The sequence below is a fragment of the Oncorhynchus clarkii genome, chromosome 13 (genome assembly GCF_045791955.1).
Source record: "Oncorhynchus clarkii lewisi isolate Uvic-CL-2024 chromosome 13, UVic_Ocla_1.0, whole genome shotgun sequence".
Taxonomy (NCBI): Eukaryota; Metazoa; Chordata; class Actinopteri; order Salmoniformes; family Salmonidae; genus Oncorhynchus; species Oncorhynchus clarkii.
This window is the reverse complement of record NC_092159.1, coordinates 45115053-45128438: the sequence shown is the minus strand read 5'-3', so window position 1 is coordinate 45128438 and position 13386 is coordinate 45115053. Positions and strand designations below refer to the sequence as shown.

Genomic DNA, 13386 nt, shown 5'->3' with positions numbered 1-13386 from the left:
TATATAAATAATGGTGTGTACATACAGTATGGACAGTATATGAATAGAAAAGGTGTGTACAGCAGTAGTTATATAGGATGAGCCAATACAATATATACTGTACATATAAAGTGGGTTAGTACAGTATGTAAACATTATTCCTCTGTCACACCCTGACCTTAGAGCCTGTTTATTTCTCTATTTGGTTAGGTCAGGGTGTGATTTGGGTGGGCATTCTAGTTTTCTATTTCTTTGTTGGCCGGGTATGGTTCCCAATCAGAGGCAGCTGTCTATCGTTGTCTCTGATAGGGAATTATACGTAGGCAGCATGTTTTCCACCTGAGTTTGTGGGATCTTGTTTTTGCACAGTTGCTGTATTGCCCTGCAGAACTTTATGGTCGCTGATCTTTTTTTATTTTTTTTGTGTTCAGCTAAAATAAAGTATGTACACGTTCCATGCTGCGCTTTGGTCTTATTCCGACGACGGAAGTAACATCCTCAAAGTTGACCGTCCCTGATCTACATCAGTCTGTCCTGACTGGTGAAATTCTTCTGTCTTATTTGGTGTCCTGTGTGAACTTAAGTATGCTCCCTCTAATATCTCTCTCTGAGCCCTAGGACCATGCCTCAGGACTACCTGGCCCGATGACTCCTGGCTGTCCCCAGTCCACCTGGTTGTGCTGCTGATCCAGTTTCAACTGTTTTGCCTGTGGCTATGGAACTCTGATCTGTTCACCAGACGTGCTACCTTGTCATGCTGCTGCTCCAGTTTCAACTGTTCTGCGGCTATGGAACCCTAACCCGTTCACTGGACATGCTACCTTGTCCCGGACCTGCTGTTTTCAACCATCTCTCTCTCACCCTCCCTCTCGCTCTACTGCACTTGCTGTCTCAACCTCTGAATGCTCGGCTATGAAAAGCCAACTGACATTTACTCCTAAGGTGCTGGCCTGTTACACCGTCTACAACCACTGTGATTAATATTTGACCCTGCTGGTCATCTATGAATGTTTGTAAATCTGGAAGAACTACCCGACCTTAATGGCCATGTACTCTTTTAATATCCATTTGGCACAGCCAGAAGACTGGCCGCCCCTCAGAGCCTGGGTCCTCTCTAGGTTTCTTCCTCGATTCCTACCTTTCTAGGGAGTTTTTCTTAGCCACAGTGCTTCTGCATTGCTTGCTGTTTGGGGTTTAGGCTGGGTTTCTGTATTAGTGATGGGTCGTTTGCGAACGAGTCGGCTCTAAGAGCCGTCTCTTGTAGGTGAACATTGTGAGCCAGCTCGAATATCAGAAGAGCCGACTCTATTTATATAAAAAAAAAGGATGAATAATCAAAATATTTAAATGAATAGAATTAACTAATTCAAAGAACAAAAAAATAAATCTAATATAGGCCTAAATGCTCAAGCGCACACATTCGTTCTGAAAGATCTGCAGATCCTCTGAGCTGGTGGAAGAACAAGGCCTCTGTCTACCCACGGCTTACTAAAGTCATGACAGGGAGACTGCACAGTGGCCACACCCGTTCCCTCTAAGAGGGTCTTCTCGAAATAATTACTGAGAGAAGAAACCACATCAGCCCCTCGAAAGTGAGGCAGCTTGCATTTCTAAATGCAAATCTCTCATAAAAGCAAAATATGGTCAGCATTGCTGTGTGCTGCTGGTTATAACATGGCAATAAAGAGAGAGAAAAGAGGGACTAGTTTTGCACATGATTTTTCTTTGATATGGTGCAATATTATGTTGTTCAGATGGTATTCGTTTTGAATTGTTAGATTTATATGCACTTTGTTTATATACAATAAAAAGTTATACTTTAAATGCAAATGTTTAATATCATTTTCATAACAAACCAATGCATTTTTAAATGCATTGTGGTTAAGGTAGAGTATGATTTCATTTAATAATTTAATTAGAATTGTTTTAACATCAATCAGTCCAAGTATCGCAAACTGTACAAAACATATATTTTAAAATAGCCGTTCGGAGCCAAAAAAAACGGCTCTTTTTGGTGAGCTGAGCCGGAATGCCCATCACTATTCTGTATAAGCACTTTGCGACATCTACTGACGTAAAAATGGCTTTATAAATACATTTGATTTGATCATTTGATCATGAAAGGCCTATTTGATATACTGTATGTGGCTATAACTGTACAGTACACTTACCTGCTTACTCATTTTCACTCATTATTACCTGCACAACACACTTGCTTGTCGCATAACGAAAGTGTTTTCCCAGAACTGGCCAAAGATAAGTTTCATTTCACCATCATTGCCACTCCTAAATCCTGTTTCCCGTTTTCTGGGTGGTACTGCCCTCCCACCCCCCACCCCCCCACTCAACACCCTAATCCAATCAAATGATTCATTCGGATTAAGGGGCTGGACTTAAACCAGACGAAAACCCACAATACATTGTTTTCTTCACACACGTCTGAAATTTAAGAACGGGTTGGTGTTGCAGCTACATTCTGCAGTGTGAAGAGATTGATCTGCACGTAAATAATTCAGGTAGGTTTATTTGTTAAGGCATGCGTTACATTTCCCTCACTGTAGTTCGAGGTAGAAGATGAAACACGAGCTGTTACAAAATGTTCCTAATGAAGTATTTTACCTTGTAATGATTCAACCCTGTCTATGATACTGTATAGTTAACTAAATACTTCCACCAACCCTCGTATGGGGTCAATTTCACGCCCTATGTATTGAATCCAAAATAAAATAAATCGGGGACATGAAAAATAAACCTGAGAATGTAAACATTATATTTGAGGACAGCTGAAATAATGGATGTTGAAATCAAAAAACAAACAATTGAAAGCAAATTGTATAGAATTGTAAACAAAAATAAGATATCAAAAGCAAAACCCTAAAACTTAAGCAAATAATTTAAAAGCGAGAGTAAAACTTCATGACAAACGATTAACAAAAATATTTATAAACGAATGCAAAAATAATTTTAGGTTAAACTTTCCCAGCAACCAATCCTATTGAATAATTTTTTTTCTACGCTCTTGCCTACATGTACTAGCTTTTGGTTACGCTACTCGTATCTTTACTTTCGATGTCAGTTTTTTTTCTTTCACTGCCATGCTTTTCGATTGCGAGTTTTTGCCTTATTATTTTTCCGTGAAGGGCGGAGTTTAGGGGAAGGCGTAGACAATGAGGCTCCATTTGTTCGCTAGTTTTGGAGTGACGGTTCGTCTTAAACCCAATCAATGAACATGATAGACAGGCTTTTTTTCTATTGCCTACTTGGGTAGACGGTCTGACGTCACTTCGTTTTAGTTAACGTACTTCACTTGCCACGGGTCAAATAATGTACGGACATTGGAAGCATGTCTAACTACTTAGGTAAACATATTAATTACCTGTTGCACAACGTTCGGCGCAGGTGTTGGTAACTGGTTCGCCATACACCTGCGTCGAAAAAAATGTTTGCCTAAGTAGTTAGATGGTTTGTCATTCAATGTATTAGATAGACATGGTTCTAATATCCCTACATTGACCCGTGACTGACAATTGACCCATCATCGAAAATGTTTACATTCAACTTTATTTTTCATGTTCACGATTTATTTTATTTTGAATTCAATACATATGGCGTGAAATTGAGCCCATACCCTCGACAGTCTATTACCTATCACCGCACATTGTAAACATCTAAATGTTTACAATATCTTCCATTCTTTTCCCAGGACACCAGACTATTTCTGACTTCCTGAGTGTAGCGTGTTAGCAAACGTTTGATCATGGCACTGGACGGATGTGGCCAGCTGTGCAAGTGTATCCTCATCTTTTTCAACATCCTTTTTGCCGTAAGTATCCGTAATCTAACTAAACTGTAGGCCTAGTGGTAACAAATTGGTATCTGGTGTGTATGAGATGTAAAATGTGAATAGCTCAAAGGGCATTGTATATTTATCTTTGATCAACCTAGGCAGCATTTGTCATTTACTGATATGGAAATCAGCTTTACTTAAAGTCAAATAGCTAAATCTTATATTTAAATTTTGTCCAGACCCTTGCAACCATCTCTGTATGGGTAAGAGATTCACTGCTGTTATTACAAGGCTGCATGTATTGTCTGTCTGATTAAACCCCTTTCCCATCAAAGTATCAGCTCATGTCTATTGCTCACAGTTGTCCACTTCAAATAAAATTGGATTTGTCACATGTGCCGAATATAACTGGTGTAGACTTTACCGTGGAATGCTTGCCCTTCCCAGCGATGCAGAGTTTTAAAAGAACAATACAAATAAAATAGTAACAAGAAATAAAATACAGGAGAATGGAGCTGCAGACAGGGAGTACCAAATGAATGTGCAGCTATATACGGGGAGTACCAGATCAATGTGCAGAGGTATTTGAGGTAGATATGTACATGAAGGCAGGGTAAAGTGACTAGGCATCAGGATAGATAATGATCAAGGTCAAATAAAGTAACAGCAGCAAATTGTGTGTAATGAAACGGTGTTTCGGTTTGCGTGTGTGTTCGTGCGTATGTAGTGTACGCAAACATCAGTTCTCCTTAATGGAAATAAGCAAGACATTTTGTTTCAACATGTTGACATTCATCCACACAACCGTTTAGGTGATCCTTCTGATCGGGCCTTTATATCCAATAAATGCAATAAGAATACAAAAGAAGTAACAAAACATTTACCTTGCTGCTGAAAAGCAGGCCTAAATCATTGAACAGGTAAATAGTATGTGAAATATGAGCCGACAGATGCAAAACCACAGACTTACTGCATCATTGAGGTGTGGTTAGTCTACTAACTGATAATCCAACCAGGGGAATTCCCATATAAATGAATCAAAGTAAGAAACAAAAACAAACTTAAATAGCAGAGTGGAATCACACAAGTGTGCTGTTTAATTTGTTGAACTAGTTTAATCCTGCCCACTGGCTGAGGAAGCTATTCTGTTCAGTATTTATTCTGTGCTTTGAAAGGAATGCCTCTTGAAACATTTTCTTAATGTCTTGTTTATCTAGCTTTCCCAAACTAGACTCTATTTGTAGTCCTTTTTTTCTAAACAGTGCTACACCTCACATTACATGATGCCATTACTGTCATCATGTTACCAATCATCATTGTCGGATGAAAACCTTCTCCAAAACAAACTTTTCAGGCAATGGAAAAAAACATCCATATTTTTCCATTAACAAACATACAATTTATGAAACTTCAGAAGCTATTTTGAATACATTTCTTGGTCCTAGTGTCATGAAATGTTCACAGTACATTGAGGGGAGTTACTGCTTTCAATATACAGTACAAGTCGAAAGTTTGGACACATGTACTCATTCAAGGGTTTTTAATTGGTACTATTTTCTAAAATCAGCAAAAAAAGAAACGTCCTCACTGTCAACTGTTTTATTTTCAGCAAACTTAACATGTGTAAATATTTGTATAAACATAAGATTCAACAACTGAGACAAACTGAACAAGTTCCACAGACATGTGACTAACAAATGGAATAATGTGTCAAAATCAAAAGTAACAAATCAGTATCTGGTGTGGCCACCAGCTGCATTAAGTACTGCATTGCATCTCCTCATGGACTGCACCAGATTTGCCAGTTCTTGCTGTGAGATGTTACCCCACTCTTCCACCAAGGCACCTGCAAGTTCCCAGACATTTCTGGGGCGAATGGCCCTAGCCCTCACCCTCCGATCCAACAGGTCCCAGACGTGCTCAATGGGATTGAGATCCAGGCTCTTCGCTGGCCATGGCAGAACCCTGACATTCCTGTCTTGCAGGAAATCACGCACAGAACGAGCAGTATGGCTGGTGACATTGTCATGCTGGAGGGTCATGTCAGGATGAGCCTGCAAAAGGGTACCACATGAGGGAGGAGGATGTCTTCCCTGTAACGCACAGCGTTGAGATTGCCTGCAATGACAAGCTCAGTCCGATGATGCTGTGACACACCGCCTCAGACCATGACAGACCCTCCACCTCCAAATCAATCCCGCTCCAGAGTACAGGCCTCTGTGTAACGCTCATTCCTTCGACGATACTTGAGAATCTGACCATCACCCCTGGTGAGACACAACTACGACTCGTCAGAGAATAACACTTTTTGCCAGTCCTGTCTGATCCAGCAACGGTGGGTTTGTGCCCATAGGCAATGTTGTTGCAGGTGATGTCTGGTGAGGACCTGCCATACAACAGGCCTACAAGCCCTCAGTCCAGCCTCTGTCTATTGCAGATACTCTGAGCACTGATGGAGGGATTGTGCATTCCTGGTGTAACTCGGGCAGTTGTTGCCATCCTGTACCTGTCCCGCAGGTGTGATGTTCGGCGGTACCGATCCTGTGCAGGTGTTGTTACACGTGGTGTGCCACTGCGAGGACGAGTCTTAGGCGTCTCACAGTAAGGACATTGCAATTTATTGTCCTGGCCACATCTGCAGTCCTCATGCCTCCTTGCAGCATGCCTAAGGCGCATTCACGCAGATGAGCAGGGACCCTGGGCATCTTTCTTTTGGTGTTTTTCAGAGTCAGTAGAAAGGCCTCTTTAGTGTCCTAAGTTTTCATAACTGTGACCTTAATTGCCTACCGTCTGTAAGCTGTTAATGTCTTAATGACCGTTCCACAGGTACATGTTCATTGAACAAGCATGGGAAACAGTGTTTAAACGATTTACAAATAAGATCTGAAGTTACTTGGATTTTTACGAATTATCTTTGAAAGACAGGGCCCTGAAAAGGGGACTTTTTTTTGTTTGTTTTTGTTTTTTGCTGGGTTTATATAGTTAACAGGCTTCGTTGCCAAAATCCAGAAGTATCCCTTTAATACAAGAACATCTTTTACACTATTTGTAGCATCTTGTGTGAGACTGATCTTGAGGTGTGGTTGAACAACCGGTTTCATGCACAGTTTGTGGTTTCTTCCTCTGACAGCTGGTGGGTTTTGCAATGTTGGGGTTGGGCTTGTGGCTGAGGTTCAGCTCTGAGACCAGAGGATTTTTCGACGTAGACCTCAACACACAACAGTTTGTCATCGGTGAGCTCACAAAACACTGCTCTCTACAAACTTCATCCCCAAATGTTTTGGAAAGCTTTTTGCAGCTGTAAGCCATGGATAGACAGACTATACAACTTTGTTTATTAATGACTTATAAACCACTTAAATCATTTATAAAGTATACCTTAAGTGTTACTGAAAAATAATTAGTGCTGAACAGCTAACATTGACAAATGGGCATCTCTTTCTCCCTCTCATACTGTAGGTGTGTCAGTGTTGATTGCGTTAGGAGCAGTGATATTGCTCGTGGCTGTTTTCGGAGACTATGGAGCATGCAATGAGAATAGGACTGCATTGGGAGTGGTAAGCTACAACAAATAAAAACATCAATTTTCCATTAGTTACACTACACTGAAGTAGGGGTACAAAATGTTTGACAGCCCTGATTTAGAGTCTTGAGTGGGCAGAGGTAAGTAACCTTAGATAATAACATGCATTAGTTTCACTTCCTAATAAGAGTTCCTCACTTGAAAGTATCTCAACTTGTTCGGCCCAATATTTCACCCAAAGCCCATACCCACAAAGCACCAGTGGAAATCTAATCTGTGACATGGATTGTTGAGTGAACCTGCTGCTTTTTCCCGCCACAGAATTCTCAAGTTCTCCTTGCCGCACCTCTGACCTCTCAAGGGCCTAGCAAGCACTTGTCATCAATCCCTCAACTGATCCGCTACCTCAAGAGCCATGGTGCACTTTGCAACCATAGAGAAGCACTGGGAATCTCGCCTCTGTCTGAGAAGGCCAGATACTTTTAAGCTCCCATTTAACAAGAGCTTGAGATAGGAAATACTTGCTTCCTGTATGAAGCTTTGCTGCAGGACATGCCTTCGGCATACATTTTTGTGTATGACCAACTCAGCGGGTGACCTGTTTCCTCGTTCACCACCATTCCATGGGTATTGCGACAGGTTTCCTGTTCTTAGGGATAGTGAGTTCAAGGAAGAGGTCAAAGGGTCTAACGAAGTTCCTAGATTTGGAAAACACTTTCACAGCATGAAATAACCCCTACGAAACACACTACAGTCCTCGATGTCAGAGAGAAACAGATGATGCAATTGTGATTGCTTCATATCTCAGATTGACAAAGCAATGCGCTTACTAATTTACAGCTATGATGAGCTGAAACTGGTTTCTGGCTGCAGGTTCAGAAATCAGACTAATTATTTCTTGCTCAGAGCTTCTTGTTGCGATGTTGAGGCAGCGATTGCTTTCTCTGTGTGGTTTATTATTGGATGAATGACTGAGCGTGTCATACAGTGTGTGATCGCTCTCACATTATAATCAGCACTCAGGTTGAGGAATGCTCTTCTATGCTTGAGTAGCTTGTGAAGATAGAGACCTTCAGTTTCTCAGAAAGGTCATGGTCTTTTCTCATTGTTGCAACTTCAAATTCAACTTGATTTATTGTGCATACATTTAACTTCAACACGAATAAGAAATAAGTCCATTTAAAGGACAGTTTATACATATCCAGTGATACTGTGGTTATATGTGTGGTAATTCATACTGTATGTGTTCTGCTGTTTACCTGCCCCTCCCAGTTTACCTGCCTGCTGGCTATCCTGGCTGGATTAGAGATTGGAGCCGGTGTGTTTGCCTACATGAGAAGCGATGAGGTGAGAGAGGGAAGGGAAAGAGGGAGCGAGAGAATTATGAATGATAAACAACTTCAAGCCAAGGCTTCCCTTTCACGCAGATCACCAAACCCTGTGCTATTTCATGAAATGGTAGTAGTCAACAATGTAACTCTACCTCATGTGTTGTTGTCTTCTCTTTTTGCTGTGCAGGTGGGAGAGCAGCTGGCAAAATTCTATTTAACTGTGTACGCTCAGTATGTGGACAAAGGAGACCCTGGCTTGGCTGTTACCCTGTCCATGTTCCACAATGTGGTAAAGATCAAACCTATTCCCGAACTATTGATGGCATCACAGCTTTAGTTAGGCACATTTCACTCCATCAGAGCTAATTCAATCCACAGCTCTTTAACAATTGTACAACTATTGTAACAATTATGTACACATTCTGAATGGCACTTGCCTTCTCTCTCTCTCTCTCTCTCTCTCTCTCTCTCTCTAGTTGCACTGCTGTGGACTCATTGGTGCCTTGGACCCCTTGGTTAAAAAAACATGTCCCGATACTGGCTTTTTGGAGACCTTCACTCTCCCTGTGAGTGTGTTCATTATAGGCCAAATCCTATTAACGTAAAAAAAAACATGTGCAGCTTGAACTTCAATGTATTTCATACATTGTTGTCCATTCAATGGATATTTGCGAGTAAATATAAGTTACAGGTGCAGAAGCTGCCCTGTGCTCATTTTCTCAAAGGCGCAGCATTTTTCACTTGTCTGTTCACAGCACACCTCTCCAGGGTGCTGTTGGAGAAATGCATTGCTGCGGCGCTCCACCAACATTCCATCAAATCTAGCATAAATCATGTAGCAAATACAGGATATGGTAAAAAGAGTATGTGGCCTTTTTCTGTAGCCTACAGGCTGGAGATAATCTATGACAATATAATGAGATGGACACTTTTACAACATGCAGATTTCTCCGATCAAAGAAAACCTAATTGGCACCCAATCAAACGTGCTTACACGTTAACAACATATCCATAAAACAGGACAGGTCAAAGGAAAATGGACAGTCAGGCTAGTCACATCTGCTGTCCAGGAGTTTCAGCTTCTGGGTTAAATTGTCATGATCAGGGCCTCCCGGGTGGCGCAGTGGTTAAGGGCGCTGTACTGCAGCGCCAGCTGTGCCACCAGAGACTCTGGGTTCGCGCGCACAATTTGCCCAGCGTCGTCCGGGTTAGGGACCTGTTTGGCTGGTAGGGATATCCACCAGCGACTCCTGTGGCGGGCCGGGCGCAGTGCACGCTAACCAAGGTTGCCAGGTGCACAGTGTGCGCAATGAGACAAGGGAACCCAGAATCTCTGGTGGCACAGCTAGCACTGCGATGCAGTGCCTTAGACCACTGCGCCACTCGGGAGGCCCGATTCAGTCATTTCTCATATTGACTGTATAACTGACTATAATAAAAACATGTAAAATAATCAGTTGACTGACAAATTACATTTGTTACTTTATTTATTATACTATGGAGGCATCGAGGAGCCTGGCCTAGATTTCCATATCTCTGCTCTGCCCAAGGCCCTAACCTGTCCCCCTCTGGTGTCTCTGTCCCCCTGCAGGCCTGCCCCACAGTGATCGTCAACCTCTTTGAGTCCAAAGCGCCTCTGGTGATGGGCCTCTTCCTTGGGACTGCTGCTTTGCTGGTAGGCAATACTACACACAGTTCAGTGGACAAATTTGTTAACCAGGGTAGATGTTGCTGCAGGGTTAGAAATGCACTGAATTTGATGAAACTGATTGTCAGAGGAGTTGAAGCAAACCAACCCTCTGCTTCTCCTTTGTTATAAATCCATACCTGTGTCTGTTTCTCCCATCCTATACCATCCCTCCCCTCCCTTTCCCTCTCTCCATCCTTTCAGATCTTGGCCCTGGTGTGCAGCTCCCTCCTCAGCAAAGAGATCCAGCGCTCCCAGTCCTCTCCTCCCCCCTACATCCTCCTCTCCTCTACTGTCCTCTCCCCCCCTAACCAGGACCCTGTGGTCTTTTCCCCGCTCCCCGTCATCATACCTGTGGCTGATGCACTGTAACTCCTTACCCCTCCATCTTTATTTACACCAATGATCTATGCTTCTTTCCTTGCACACAGATTCTTTCTTTCCACTGCTCAGTAAGGTCAATGTCTAGTCTCACTGCAAGCTATCCAACTTGTCCCATTTAAATGTCTGGAATTAGTGTTTCTCGTCTTCAATTCACACTCCTTTGGTACATTTGCTTGTCTCAGAAGCCATATTTTAGGTGGGGATTTGCACTAATGAATCTCACCCTGTTGCAGCATGTGGTCTAATCCTGAAGGTGATGGGGGGGGGTGATTGCTCCACCCCGCTCTCCTTATCTGATCCCATTCTGCTTAACCCTTTCCTCCCTGCATCCCCACCTCCTCCTGTTGCTCCTAGATCACGGCCCTGGTGTGCTGCAGCATCCTCATGAAACAGATCAAGAGGAGTCACCTCTCTGCCCTCTGTACCACAGCCAGGCCGTGTATTGAGGGGACAGGACCACCACCATATTCAAACACAGTTTTCTCCACTGGGAGACCAAACCAGATAGTTGTCATTCAGCGATCATCACCCCATCCTTTCACATAATACTTCTGGAGAGGCGCCCAATAAAAACGGATGTCCTAATTAGCTTTCATTCATTTGCGTAGCTGGTCAGGGCTCTAGATCATCTTGACATGCCATTAGCAGCGCTCAGAAGAATGAGACCACACCATCCATTTAGATGACATATGAACAGGGCAGACAAGACATTGTTGCTCTGTAGCAGCTGTTTGTTCTGCCCCTCTTCCCACTTTAGTCCTTAATCTTCTTTCTTTTTTTAAAAACAACCTTTTTAATCACTTATCAAATGTTAGTGAATAGCTGCTCTTGCTGACATGAATGCTGCTTACATGAAAGGGGCCATTTGATTAGATATTCAATGCTCCGTATGACTGAGGGCACTACTGTAATCAGAGAAGTGAAGCTGCTCATGCTTTTTTTTTTTAAATCACTGTCCAACATGTTGACCTTTCCCTGTAATCACATCAGTTTAGAATCATGTCTGTGTTGCAATACATATCAATGTACTGCTGACAGAATTGTGATCCTAGAAAATGTATTTCTTAAAGTACATTTTTACAAGGATTTAACTGCGAACTGGATTGTTCTGTAGTTGGTAGTCTCCATGCCAAATTGAGTACATTTATTAACAATGTAGTTAATTAACATCTTAATCATTCTTTACGATACTAATCCCCCAACTTCAGCTCCACTTGTACGCTCTGAGGTGATATGAAACACCTTTGATTTCTTCATTCCATGTTTGGATGTTGACGTCGGATGATACCATATACAAAGTTGAGTCCGGGATCCTTAAATATGTCTCTGGAACGTTCAAATTTGCTTGACTTATTCTATTACGTTGATGCCCATTTCTAGCATGTGAACTGATTTTTATAAGCAAACTAATGTATGCAACTAGGATACATTTCCTTGTAATTTTGAGTCACTCAAACCTTATTGCTATTGGAATCATCTCCCTGAATGCCCTGTCAAGCAGCAGTTGTAATGGAGGCTGAGTGTGATAGAATAAACACTTCATATGGAGTGCCTTGGTACACTAGCCAAAGTGTTGCCCAGTAAACGCAGGAGTGGGCCCAATGGTGTACCTAACCAGGTCAATTGTCTTGTAGTGAGTCTTTTTTTAATAGACTTTCAATTTCCAACACTTGTTTTGCACTGGAGAACCGCTTATGTTCTGTTGCAAGCTAATACTGACTGTGTAACATGTTTATTTTTTATTTTATTTAACTAGGCAAGTCAGTTAACAAATTCTTTATTTACATAGACAGCCTACCCCAGCCAAACCCTAACGACGCTGGGCCAATTGTGCGCCGCCCTATGGGACTCCCAATCCCGGCCGGTTGTGATGGAATCAAACCAGGGTCTGTAGTGACACTTCTTGTACTGAGATTCTGCACCAAATGTGGAGCTTTTTGTTCAAATAAAGTGTTTCATCCCCTCTTGCCTGATGTCATTGTGCTTACTGCCTGACTGAATAAGTGCTGGACCAATTGACCAATTGTAAGTAAACATGTATTTGATCAGTTGTCCAGGTTTGATCCTACAAATGAGTAATAGTTCATGTAACTTAGACATGAGTGTCAAGTTGAATACTGTAAGAAACAAGTACATTTGAGCACTTCAGTATTAATACAGTACATTATAATAACTTCAAGAAATGGATGGTTTATACTCCCACCTTGTGCTCAAAATTGTCCAACCCATTATAGGAGTGTTAATTCAACCACTGAAGCAACCCTCAATACAGTCCCCATCTGCTGGGGAGCACATGAAGTAGAGCTGTTGTGGACGAGGACAGGAGAACACATTCAAATGCACTGAATCAAACTCAGTCTATAATATGACCCCATTGGCTGAAACTGACCTGGTCCTCCAGGTGGGAGTGACTTCCTGTGGGTAAAGACTGGAAAGTGGTGATTGTGAGCCTCCGGGTGTGGCGGGGTGGGGGAGGAGCCTGGGAGTCACCACGGCTGGGACAGCTGAAAAACAAGACAAAACAATGTGGAGGTTTTCTTCAGACAAAATAATTGCCTGTTCACTATATGGACAGTTATTTAGTGGAGCTGAGCAGCAGGTGCTGTGGGAAAACCTATAGAATATGGATATTTCATGCATCTTTGCAGTGCTTTCTATGTGCTGTTGCATGTAAACAAACAGGAACTAGATTGGA

At 42.2% G+C, this 13386-nt stretch overlaps 1 protein-coding gene across 1 annotated transcript; it reads left to right on the top strand.

The window, feature by feature from the left end:
• The first annotated feature begins 2356 nt into the window (after positions 1-2356).
• Positions 2357-12659, top strand: LOC139364861 (CD9 antigen-like). Its single transcript, XM_071102014.1, has 9 exons — positions 2357-2495; positions 3683-3802; positions 6897-6999; positions 7226-7323; positions 8562-8636; positions 8808-8909; positions 9097-9186; positions 10212-10295; positions 10512-12659. Exons 2-9 carry the CDS (start codon positions 3737-3739, stop codon positions 10677-10679), a joined length of 786 nt encoding a protein of 261 aa, XP_070958115.1. The 5' UTR covers positions 2357-2495; positions 3683-3736; the 3' UTR covers positions 10680-12659.
• The last annotated feature ends 727 nt before the right edge of the window (positions 12660-13386 follow it).